Raw genomic sequence first — 13,868 nt, forward strand, 5'->3', positions numbered from 1 at the left:
GAGGTCCTAAGGGTGGGGCCCTAATCCAATAGAGCTGGTGTCCTTATAAAAGAAAATCAAAAATCTTTCTCAACACTTACAGGGGAAAGGCCATGTCAGGACTCGGTAATAAGGTAGTCACCTGCAAGTAAGGAAAAGACTCCTCACCAGAAAACAGCCCTGCTAGCTCTTGAATCTTGAACTTCTATCCTCAAAAACTGTCAGAAAATAAATTTCTGTCGTTTAAGCCTACCAGTTTGCAGTATTTTGTTGTGGCAGCCCAAGCAGTTGGATACAAAATTAAATTAGGATCCTTCTATAAAATGGAATACAGTATGGAGCTGTTAAAAGGTGTTGTGAGGCAGGACTTCTTAAATGATGGAATGAGGAGGCTCATCAAGTCCTCTCCCTAAAAAGAAAAGATAAAACTAGACAAAATAGTCTAAACAGCCACTTAAAGACTCTAGAAATCGGCCAACAACATATAACAAATTGAGAAACATTTAATTCAAGAAAATCTACTGACCATCAGTAAGAGCAACTGTGGAGTTTCAGACTGGAGTTGCTCCATCACACTCCTCTCACTCCCACAGCTCCATGGGGCAGAAGTGATATGAGAGAGGGACAGGGGATTTCACACTGTAGGGCACTGCCAAAACCAGGAGTGACCCCAATGGCAAACAAAGAGATAAAACTAAAATCACAACTAGACTAAGGTCTTGATACTGGTGAGACAAGAGATAACCAGGAAGATCAGTCAGACATTTAACAGGGAGGTTTGTGGAACAAGACCGACAAACCAGGCTTTGATAAGATACTACTAATCTCCGGTGGTCCAGAAGGCTGTGCCCCTTACAAGGTTGTCAGAAGAGACCAAAGAGGTCCTTGGTGAGTTACTCATTCCTGGCTCAATGAGAGGCCTTGTGAAAACCACTGGCGACTAGAAAACTACCAGATCCACTGGCAAATGGCGGAAGCCTTACTGGCTCAAAGTGTTTGAGCACAACCACTGACAAACCACAGCTGATACTAAGACACTGACCCAGGGCAAGCCCTAGGAAGCCAGGCTTAAAAATAAAAACAAGAACTTAAAAAACAAAAACAAACAAACAAACAAAAACAAAGAAAACAAAACTGAGAAGAGGCATCAGCAGTTGCATACAATAGAAGCCAAAGACATAACAGAATTAGTCCACCTGATTCACTAGGCAAATAAATTAAAAAAAAGACAAACCCAAACTACCACATTTGTAGGAGCCAACAGAATCCACCTCTGAGAGACCCAGATTTTGGACTTAGCAGACAAAGACTCAAAAACAGGGAACCATGTTGAAAGAAAAGTGTGATGATGACTCATCAAAAGAGGACATCAATAAATAGAAAAAAAAATTATTACAAAAAAAAAAAACTTGAACATTTTGGAGTTAAAAAGTTCAGTAACAAATTTAAAAATTCACTGAAGGGGCTCAACAGTAGCTATAACCTGGCAGAAGAAAGAATCAAAGAACTTAAAGATAGATTAACAGAAACTAAACAGGAATGAAGAAAAATGGACAGAGCCCTGAGAGATCTGCAGGATACCCTCAAGTGCACCAGTGGAGTTCCAGAAGGAGAGGAGACAGAGAAATAGGCAGAAAGAATATTTGAAGAAATAATGGCAGAAAATGTTCAAAATTTGACAAAAAACATCAATCTACACAACTAAAAAACTCAAAAAACTCCAAGTAGGATAAATACAAAAGATAGCCACACCAAGACACACCCTAGTTAAATTGTTAAAAGCCAAGATCAAAAAGAAAATCTTGACAGCAAGAGAAAAATCACTCACTGTGTAGAAGGGAACCCAAATAAGAGTAACAGCTTAATTTTAATCATAAGCAATGGAGACCAGAGGCAATGAAGTAACATATTCAAAGGACTAAACAAGAGAAAAAAATTGTCATGCAAGAATTCTGCATGCAGCAATATTATCTTTAAAAATGAAGGTAAAATAAAGAATTCCCAGACTTAAAAAGACTAAGAGAATTCACTGCTAGAAGATTAGCATGATGAGAAATATCACAGAAAGTTTATCAGAGTGAAATGAAGTGACACCACATGGTAACTAAAAGCCACATGAAGAAAAAAGGGGTGATGGTAAAAGATGATTATATAGGTAAATATAAAAGACAGTAAAAATTACCTTTTTCTATTTTCTTCTCTTAAAGGCTGATTTAAAAGATAACTTCAAAAATAATTCTAAAGTTGTATGCTTGATCTTATAAAGATGTAACAAATATTACAAAGACAGAACAAAGGCAAGGCGAGGGAGGTACTGGAGCTATACTGTAGCAAAGAAATGACACCAGCAGAAACTCAAATTCATAGGAAGAAATAAGGAATACTAGAAACGTTAATATTTAGGCTAATATTAAAGACTATCAATATATTTTTCTCCTTTCTTCTCTGAATTCCTTTAAAAGATCAAATAAGACATTAATAGCACCACTGTTTTATTGGGTTTGTAACATTTATAAACATAATATATGTAACAATAATACATAATATATGTAACAATAATAGCATAAAGGAAGAAGAAAGAAATGGATCTATATTGGAACAAAATCTTTTTTTAACTAGAATTAAGCTACTAGTAATAGAAAATAGGAAGTTAAGATACATATTGTAATGCCTAGAGTAACCATGAAGAAAATAACTTAAAAAAAGAGAAAAAGACACAAGAGACATGCAATATGTAGAAAACAAATAGCAAAATGAGAGAAGAAAATTCAATCACATCTATGACAACTTTTTTTTTTTTTTTTTGCCACACCAAGTGGCTTGTGAGATCTTAGTCCCCCAACCAGGGATTTAACCCAGGCCCTCAGCAGTGAAAGTGCAGAGTCCTAACCACTGGACCAGTGGGGAATTCCCCATAATAACTTTAAATGTGAATCAATTAAATGCCCTTAAAGGCACATTGTTTGACTGGATGAAATAGCAAGATTAAAGCACATGCTGTCAGCAAGAGACACTTTAGAGTCAAAGACACAGACATAAACTGAAAGCATTAAGACTGAAAAGATACCGTGCAAATGGTAACTATAAGAGAGATTCATGGCTATGTTAATAACAGACAAAAAATGTTATTAGAGACAAGAGAGACATATCTATATCCTCAAGAAGGTATAACAAGTATAAACACATACGAACCTAACAGAGACCCAAAATACATGAAGAAAAAACTGAAAACATTGAGGGGAGAAATAAAATTCAACAATAAATTTGGGAACTTCAATAGCCCACTCTCAATAATGGATAGAAAAACTATACATAAAATGAGCAAATGTATACAAAATTTGAACAGAAGTATCAACAAAACCAACCTAACTAACAGCAGACCCACCAACAGCAGAATCCACATTCTTCCTAAGTACACAAGAAATTCTCCAGAAGAGACCATATGCTAGAAGATAAAACAGGTCAATTATTTTAAAATGACAGAAACTATACAAAGTATGTTCTCTGACCACAATGGTCAGAATTTAGAATTAACAGAAGGAAAATAAGGAAAATCCACAAATATTTGCAAATTATAACAATACACTTCTAAATAATTCATGATCAAAGAAGAAATAGTAAAAGCGAGATTAGAAAATCTGAGTTGAATGAAAACCAAAAAAACGTCAAAATTTGTGGGATGCAGCTAAAGCAGTACCTTAGAGGCAAATCTGTAACTGTAAATGCCTATATGATGTGGAGAAAAAAAGAATGGTCTCAAATCAATTATCTAAGTTGTCACCTTAAGAAATTAGCAAAAGAAGAGGAAACTAAACCCAAACTAAAAAGAAAATAATAAAGAATAAAAAATCAACTAAAAAGAGAACAAACAAAAATAAAGAAAAATCAATGAAACCAAAAGTTGGTTTGAGATGCTCAAGAAGATGGAAAACCTTTAGCCAGACAGACCAAGAAAAAAAAAAAACAAAGAGGAGACAAAGATCACCAAAATTAGAATCAAAAGAGGAGACACCACTACTGACCTTACAGAAACTTAAAGGACTGTAAAAGGATGCTATGAACAATTTTATGCTCACAACTTAGATGAAAAACAATAATCAGAAACTCAAAAATTACTGATAATGACTCAAGATGAAAAAGAAAATGACAATACAATAAACTGAATTAGTAATTTTAAAATCCTCCCCCCAAAAATGCTTTATTGATGAATCCCAACAAACATTCAAAACAGGAAATAATCTAATCCTTCACAAACTCTTGCAGAAAGTAGAGAAGGATGGAACACTTCCCAACTAATCCTACGAGGTTAATATTAATCTGAAATCAAAGCCAGAGAAACACATCTTAAGAAAAGAAAGTTACTGATCCATATCCTCATAGGTATAGATCACAAATTCCTCAACAAAATATTACAAATGACATCCAGTACCATATAAAAAGGATTATATACCATGATCAAGTGGGATTTATTCCAGGAATGCAAGGTTGGTTGAATACCAATTAACATAATACATCATATATTAGTTTAAAAAAAGGGAAAAACCCATCTCAATAAATATACAAAAAGCATCTATCATCCACTCACCAACAGAAACTCACCACAAACTAGGAAAAGAAGGGATTTTCATCAAACTGACAAAGGACATCTGTGAAAAACCCACCGCTAATATCATAGTTAATGGTGAAAATCTGAACATTTTCCCCCAAAATACTGGGAACAAGGCAAGTATGTCTGTTCTTACCACTTCTATTCAACAATATATTGGTCTAGCCAGGGAAATAGGGCAAAAAAAGAGAAATAAGCAGCAGTAAGAATGGAAAGGAAGAATTAAATTGTCTTTGATAGATGACATGACACTGATTACAGAAAGTCCTAAGCAATCCATGAAAAATTACTGGAATAAAAAAATTTCAGTATAGTTGCAGGATACAAGATCTATAAAATCAACTGCACCTTTATACTAACAATGGAAGATTAAATAAAGTGACTCCATTCACAAGAGCATCAAAAACAATAAATATACTTGGCAATAAATTTAACAAAAGAATCATAAATCCTGTACTCTGAAAACTACAAAACACTGCTGGATGAAATTTTAAGAGAGATAAATAAATGGAGAGACAGCCTTTTTCCATGGATTGGAAGATTTAATATTAATAAGATGGTAATTCTCCATAAAATTGATCTACAGATTCAATGCAATCTCTATCAAAGTCTGAGTAGACTTTTTGCAGAAACTGCTGACCCTAAAATCTGTATGGAAAAGCAAGTGACCTAGGATAGTCAAAACTATCTGAAAGCAAGAATAATGTTGGAAGACTTACATTTCCCAATTTCAAAACTTACCATAAAACTACAGTAACTGAAAACAGTATGGTACTGACATAAGAACAGATATACAAATGAATGAAACAGAACTCAAAAGTCGAAAAATAAACTCTCACATTTCTGATCACTTGATTTGTCAAAAATGACAAGACAACACAATGGGGGAAGAGTAGTCTTTTAAACAAATGATGCTGGTTAAATTCATTAAAAAATGATGTTAGTCCCTTACATCACACCATACAAAAAAATTATCTTAACAAAGAGTTAAAGATACAAGAACAAAAAGTATAAATTTTTAAGAAGAAAACACAGGGCAAAATATTCATGATCTTGGGTTAGGCAAAGATTTCTTCAATACAACACCAGAGGCATGCTCTAGTAAAAGAAAAATTTAATAAACTGGATGTTACCAAAATTAAAAATTTATGCACTTCAAAAGAAACTTAAAAAATGAAAGGAACTCTTACAACTCAATAATAAAAAGACAAATTCCAAAATTTAAAAACGGACAAAAATTTGAATAGATGTTTCAACAATGAAGATTATAGGAATGGCCAATAAACATCAAAGATATGCTCAACATCATGGAAATGCAAATTAAAACTGCAATAAGATATACTACTGCACATCCTTTATAACGGTTATAATGGAAAAGCAGACAATAACACGTATTAGTGAGGATGTAGAGAAACCAGAACCCTCAACTGATAAAAATCTTCAGTTGCAAAGCCACTCTGAAAAATAGTTTAGTAGTTTCTGAAAAAGTTAAACACAAATTTACCATATGATTCAGCAATTTCACTCCTAGGAACATATCCAAAAGACATAAAAACATGCTTCCATGCAAAGATTCATATGAGAATGTTTATAACAGTACTACTTATAATAGCCAAAAAAGTGGAAACTCAAATGTCCTTCAACTGGTGAATGGACAGTAATAAAATGTGGTATATTTATGCAACAAAACACTATTTGTCAGTAAAAAGGAACAAAGTACTGATAGAGCAACAACACAGATGAATAGGCTTAAGTGAAATAAGCCAGACACAAAAGACTACATATTATATGATTGCATTTATAATGAAGTTTCCAGAGAAGACAGCTCTCTAGAGACAGAAAAACAGATTAGTAGTTGCATAGGGCTAGGAATGGGGAATGACTGCAAACTGGCACAAGGAGTTTTTCTGGGGTGATGAAAATATTCTAAAGTTGAGTTGTGGTGATGGTTGCAAAACTCTGTAAATTTACAAAATGTCACTGAATTGTACACTTAAAATGGGTCAATTTTATGGTACGTAAATCATATCTCAACCAAGCTGTTTAAAAATTGTTGAGCTAAAGAGGCCCATAGCATATTGTTACGTGGAAAATAATATGCATCCACAAAATTTATTATCTAATTTTTAATGAATTTTTTTTTAACATGAGGCTCATAAACAGATTCATTAACAAGGGTAGTTCTTGTTATCTCACTGGGGAGTGAGATAATGGGGGAACTTTTACTTTCTGATTACACCCATTCTGTTTGTTTTTAAATCATCAAACACAGTACACAAACTGTCTCTCTTACACATAGGTATACAACAAGGGAGTTGGCCTGAGTAGGTGCTGTGGGGAAGAAGCAGAGACACATGCAGGAGAAGGGAGGGGATCTAGTGGGTGGAGGCCAGAGATACTGCTCAACATCCTAAAATGAAGAGGACAGTGCCCCACAGCAGAGAATTATTCAGCCCAAAAATGTCAACAGTGCTGGGGTTGAGAAACCCCAGTTTACAATAATAGACTTTGTTAGTCCTTTAGAGATTCAGAAAATCTATTCCTATCTAGACTTTACAGAAGGAAAAGGCAAATATTGATATATAGGTATTAAAACAAAAATTAAAAACTAGAATTACATATGAAAAGATTAAGAAAAAGAAAGCTAAGAACAGTTTTTAGCTTTAAAATAGTTTAGCATCCTCAAAGCAAACTAGTTTTTAGTGTATTATTTATGCTAAGCTGACATAACTAAAGAAAACTTTCTCTTGAAGCCTAGTACAAGTAGTAGTAGAAGTCTACCTCATTAAGTAGGTCAAACAGTAAGCCAGCTAGGCATGTGAACTTGACTAAATATTGATAGAAGCCTCATTAACCCACCAGATTTAAACAACTAAAGGGATCAGATGCCTCAGAATGACTAACCTAAATACATAAGGCAAAAACTCAACTAGAGGGCATAAGCTCAGAATACCTCTGTATACCGATAAACCATCACTCAAAGAGCACATTAAAATTTGGAGGAACAAAGAAAAAAATGATGAAGCAGTCACCATTCTGTCTTAGGTAAGAGTGAGGTCCTTGGGTTAGACCCTGTTAAAGACCTATTATGTCTCCACAAAAACTGGACAAAGATACCACTCTGAGACTGTATTTTTAAAAGTGCTCCTCAATAAAAGCCTTTAGTTGTATAGTTTTAATGATCACAGAGGAGTGGGGAGGAAAGGAGGAAAGAGAAGAGGAAAAATAAATACCTCGATCCTCCGTTTTGCTTTGTCATAAGCCCGTTCTTCTTTAGTTCGATCATCATCAGAGTCATACTCAGATTCTGAGCTCACTTCTTTACTTGGCTTTTTATCTAATGTTTTCCCCGCATCCTTCTCATCTGACACCTTTTCATCTTCTTCATCGCCTTCACTGCCTTCACTGTCTCCTTCTTCTTCCTCTTCTTCTTCACTCTCTTCGTCATCCTCCTCCTCCTCCTCTTCCTCCTCTTCCTCTTCAGGGTTTTCTTTTACTTCTATATGCACCGTGTTTCCTACTTTCAGGAAAAGAGATTTTGAAATAAATGAAAGTTAAAAATGGGATTTCTATCAAGATAGAGACCTTAAAGGAAAAACAATACTGAACATGTACTAAGTAAGGCAGTAACATTTTAATACAGCATTAATTCCAAATTAATGTTTTCACACATCATAAATGCAAAGTGTTTGTCTACATTGCTACAATGAAGACTGCCATTTAACAGTAAAAACGTAATGCATTAACCATACTTAAGCTAATAAACAAGAAAAGCATTAAGCCAGGATACAAGAGAGGACAGAAACCCGGGGAGGTGGACACAATGCCTAGTACTTTCTTCCCCGTGGGGTCATTTGCGGGTCCTGGAGGAGGCAGCTGAAAAGCTATGAAGCTCGTAGTGGCTCCTCAAAGTTTAGGGGTCCAGGCACTGGGAGTTCAGGCCTACCAAGGATTTCCACAGGGCGAGGGAGATGGACACTGGGTAATACCCTTATCGTGGGGTGAAATCCTGAAAAACTGTATCGTAGCAGTAAGGATAAACGAGAAGTAAACAGGGCCTCCCCATTATTGGCATATCACCTCCAGATTCTCTAAATTCCACATGTGGAATAAGATAACTCTATGTTGCTAGTTCACTCAGACTCCTGGTAGATGTACATATAAATTCTCTCTGGAGGAAGAAAACACCAACCTTGACATCAAATTATTTCTACAGTTGCAAACAATTGAGGAGAAAATTAATGAACCAGAACACAGATCAGAAGAAACAATCTACAATGAACCATGGAGACTCAATAGGTAAAAAATACAGAAAAGAGGAAAAGATACAGTGATAGAGTAAGAAGGTCTATCATAGGCTTAACTAATATCCCTGAGAAGAAATAGTGGCTCATAACACTGCAAAACTGATAAAAACATATAGGCAGATTAAATAAAAAGAAAACAAACCTAGCCACATTATAATAAAACTGATGAAAACGAAAGACACATGAAAAATTTAGGCTGGTACCTGACTTTTTTTTTTTTTTTAATAAATTTATTTATTTATTTATTTATTTATTTTTTGGCTGTGTTGGGTCTTCGTTTCTGTGCGAGGGCTTTCTCTAGTTGGGGCAAGCAGGGGCCACTCTTCATCGCGGTGCATGGGCCTCTCACTGTCGCGGCCTCTCTTGTTGCGGAGCACAGGCTTCCAGACACGCAGGCTCAGTAGCTGTGGCTCACAGACCCAGTTGCTCCGCAGCATGTGGGATCTTCCCAGACCAGGGCTCGAACCCGTGTCCCCTGCACTGGCAGGCAGATTCTCAACCACTGCGCCACCAGAGAAGCCCTAGGCTGGTACCTGACTTTTAAACAGAAACAATAAAAGCCAAGACAAGGGACTAATATCTTCAAAGTATTAATAAAATTACGACTAAGAATTCCTCATTCAGTATGTCACCTTCAAGAATGAAGATGAGAGAAAGATATTTTCAGAAAAGCAAAAATGGAATGTCTCAGTAACAGATTCATACTGAAGGAAATTCTAAAAGGTATTCTTTAGGCTGGAAGAAATGATCCCAAATAAAGGTCAGAGGTGCAGGAAAAAATGAAGCATAACAAAAGCTAAGAATGTGGGTAAACTTAAATATATACTGACTGCTTTTTTAAAAAAGCTATTATGGGGTTTAAAACAGAGAATTAAAATTAATGAGCACAATGGTATATAAATTAAGAATTGGTTAAATGTTGTTTATGTATTCTTTGGTCTTCACACTGCCTGCAAAGAAGGTAATAGTAGACAGTGATAGTTCAAAGATCCACATTAGGCCCAGTCGGAGGGCCGAGGATTGGTGGTCCGGGTTGGGCAGAGAGGGGGAAGGCAGGGTGCAGCCGTTGTGCAGCGTAGTCCCCCAACCTGCTGCCAGCTCTGTAGCCTGTCAGGCCCCAGCACTGTCTGCTGATCTCGGGCTGGAGCCATGGGGGTGCCTGGGGGAGGTTTAACACTAAGGGTATTCCCTATTGTGGCTTTTAAAGGTCTTCCATTTTCTCAGATTGCTTTCTTTTCATCCCTCCGTGCTGTTCCCTCACCCCTGGAAAGGACCTACCTTTCAAGGTCCCCCTCAAGTGTCCCCCTCTAGAAGTCTTTTACAGCCCCTTCCTCGCCCCTCATCCAACACACTTAGGTGTCTCCTTTGGGCCCCACAGAAATGTCTGAACACCGCTGTTAGGGCTTCGCTCCTTCAACAACAGAACGTGTTTATTGGCGCCTGTTATTTGCCAGGCACTGTTTTTTAATTTCTGCATTAGTTTCTGTCTCTCATCAGATTTGAGGGCAGGAGCCATGTCATTATGGAATCCGTAGAGGGAAAGGGGAAGAGGCAGGCTTTGGAATCAGGCCCAGGCGGCTCCAGATGCAGCTCCACCACTTAAGGACAGCTGCCTACCCTCTGACAACTTTCCTAACCCCCTCAGCCCCTCTCAGCTTTTGTGAGGATTTAAAAGGCATCTATCAGGAAGGGGTGGGCACTTACACAGAGCAGTTGCCCACCCATCCATTTATTCTTGCACAAATCCTTGTTTGGGGTGTCTAGTGTGCAAAGCACTGCCACAGGCATTGCAGGGAACAGAGAAATCAAGTCCTCATCTTCTAGTGGGGGCTGACATGAGAGGAGGTGATAAGGACTGGGAGGAGGAATACTGGGTGAGAAGATGGAGAAAAAGGAAAAAAAAAAAAAAAAAAAAGATCCACGTTAAAACTCTCTAGAGTAACCACTAAAAGTAAGCAGAAAATTACAAAACTTCCAAGCTCATGAAAGGAGAAAAAGATTCAAATAATCCAAAAGATGGTTAGAAAGGAGAGAAAAAGAAACAGAACAAATAAGAAGAACTTAATAAAATGATAAATATAAAATCAATATACTTTATTAACTCTATCAAATGTTAGATGTAATGGGCTAAGTACTCTAGGTAAAATATAAAAATTGACAAACTAGATTTAAAACCTCAACTATATGCTGTTTAAGGATGTAGAAAGTGTAATTAAGACAGAAGATCATGTAAATTAAAGCTGGTATAGCTATTAATATCAGATAAGGTAGACTTTAAGGCAAAAGACATCGCTAGAAATAAAACGATAAAACAGTTAATTCATCAGAAAGATATAAGATTACATTCATCTAATAATATAGCACCAAAATATATAAAGCAAAAATTAATATAACTCATGGAGAAATAGACAATCTACAAGCACGATGGGAGATTTGAACACACAACTCTCAGTGAGAGAGAGAAAAAGCACACCAGAAAAAAAACTCAGAACAGAACATAAGAGGTGAACAAAATGATCAGCAAACTTAACTAAATATAGGTAACAAGTCACCTAACAAATGCAGAATATAAACTCTTTCCAATCACATATGAAACATTTATAATAATTTACAACCCAACAAATGGTTGGTTAAGTCAACATATTTCAAAGGATAGAACCATGTATTTTTCTGATCACAATGAAGTAACAAAGATACGTAAAGTCCTCACTTTCATAAATTAAGAAATATACTTCTGGGGCTTCCTTGGTGGCGCAGTGGTTGAGAATCTGCCTGCCAATGCAGGGGACACGGGTTCGAGCCCTGATCTAGGAAGATCCCACATGCCATGGAGCAACTAGGCCCGTGAGCCACAACTACTGAGCCTGCGCGTCTGGAAGCCTGTGCTCCGCAACAAGAGAGGCCGCGATAGTGAGAGGCCCACGCACCGCGATGAAGAGTGGCCCCCGCTCGCCGCAACTAGAGAAAGCCCTCGCACAGAAACGAAGACCCAACACAGCCAAAAATAAATAAATAAATAAATAAAATAAGTTAAAATATATATATATAGAAAATCTCTCATGTTTAAAAAATATATATATACTTCTAAATAAATCACAGATAAAAGTTAATATATCAAAATAGAGATTTTAAAATATCAACATATCAGACCTTACAGAATTTGGCTAAAGCCAGGCTTAAAGAAAAATATGTAGTTTTGAAAAACGACTGAAAAAACAGAGCCAAATATTCATTTCAAAAAGTTAGCAAAAAGCCAGCAAATTAATCCCTAAAAAAGAAGACAGGAAGAAATGACAAAAACACTTTTTATTCCTAGTGATTAGGAACTAAACTATTCATTTGTATTATCTTTGTGTTATCTTTTAAGTTCAAGAGGTTTTTTTGGTAGGTTAGCTTTAATAACTTATCCCCATTTTTAACATTATCACTCTGGGAAAAAATGTATTCTAAAGCCTAGGCAACTATCTTACAAATGACTTTCTGAAAAACCATTTATTAATAAAATCAGGATCCATATGAGGACTTAGGAACCATGGCAATGGAGAGAGCAAGACTGGTCTCTGTCCCCAGGAATGTTCATACAGCGTTCATCATCAGGAGACTATTTCTTTAAATATATACACACCTCCAATAACCACTGGACTTATCAATGTGTGCTTATGAGCTACTCACCTGTTTCTCTCTCCTCATCACTAGCCATAGCTTCCCAATCATCCAATCCAGCATCCTCAGTTTCTTCTTCCTCTTCTGTAAATAAAATTTCCATTAAAGACACAGAATATATCTAGACACATAAGATTGCTTTTAGAAAAAAAAATTATGTAGAAAATTATCCTGACATAAAAAAAGAAATGTTTTAGTTATGCAAAAAGTACGTACACAATTTCATTACCTTTGGAACTAGTTTTCGATATACCTAGCATGTTAAATCCTCTACTATTACTAAATGCTTCACAATTTCCTCGTGTTCTGAATACACTATATTAAACTTAACGCACATTTCATATCTGAGGTAATTAAAATATTGGCAACTCATTGAAATGTTCCTTTAGATCTTGAAAAGGGTAAATGATGGCATTCAGTTCTTGAGGATAAAAGAAATTTCACATATATCTTCTTTCTGATCTTCAACCTATACTTTATACGTAAGAATGTACCGTTTATTTTGCTTTAACCTCTACAAATATATATAAATACAACTTAAATTACATAGTTGGAGGTACAAATCTACACTTCTATTCCAGTTGAAAATAAGAACAGTACGTTGTGCTTACAACCCAAAAAATAGCCAGAAAGATATAATTTTGAATTTATAGACTTTAAACTCTCATTAACAAAAATTACTCTTTTTACTGAAATCTAATCAAGCAAAATTATTCTCAAATGAAAGGAAGATGAGATTGGGACACTGTAGTATTTGTTTCCCTGTCATAATTACTATTTGCCAACAAGTTTAGATACGCCTTCTTGAGGAGGAAATGAGTCAGAAACACATACCCCTACTCCTCCTAAATTAGCAATTCTTTCTAGTGCTACAAATATCACCTAAAATAGGGAACTGCTGTTAAGTCTATCAATGTGAATTTCTCTAATCTCATCCTGTTAAGCTGAGGTGTGCCCAGGAAAATGATCCTTTTTATATTGAGAATAGGAGGGGAAGAAGAATAGGATCAGTAATACCTTTCACCAGCGTGGGTCAGTCTTAACATTCTCTAAAGCTGCTCCCATTCCTGTCTTTAAACACTGGAGATTCTCCTGATTTTATGAAACATACATTTAGCCAGCCTCTGGCTCTCCTAGCAACAGCTATCTCATGAATTAGAACAATGTTTATCTTAAAGAAAAAAAAAATCCAGAGATTTTCTCCAATCTCAAAACACACACACAAAATGAGTAAGTTGAATCCCCTTACTAATTTAGTAAAGAGAAGCTGACCTCTGAAGATTTTAAAATGCCAATTTTTATGACTCTTAATG

The 13,868-nt window shown here is 35.9% G+C and overlaps 1 protein-coding gene across 3 annotated transcripts in view; it reads right to left on the reverse strand.

The window, feature by feature from the left end:
- EIF5B (eukaryotic translation initiation factor 5B) overlaps positions 1 to 13,868 on the reverse strand; it is a 68,343-nt gene that overhangs the window by 20,305 nt on the left and 34,170 nt on the right. For 2 of the 3 annotated variants that reach the window (XM_082356131.1, XM_082356130.1), the window contains 2 exons: positions 12,565 to 12,639; positions 7,819 to 8,105 (listed from right to left, as the gene is read on the reverse strand). In XM_082356131.1, the coding sequence (XP_082212257.1) occupies positions 7,819 to 8,105; positions 12,565 to 12,639 (362 nt within the window). The remainder of the gene's footprint in view (positions 1 to 7,818; positions 8,106 to 12,564; positions 12,640 to 13,868) is intronic. The other variant, XM_082356132.1, reaches the window with a different exon arrangement.

This window comes from Balaenoptera borealis (genome assembly GCF_965194805.1).
Source record: "Balaenoptera borealis genome assembly, chromosome: 15".
NCBI classification, from domain to species: Eukaryota; Metazoa; Chordata; class Mammalia; order Artiodactyla; family Balaenopteridae; genus Balaenoptera; species Balaenoptera borealis.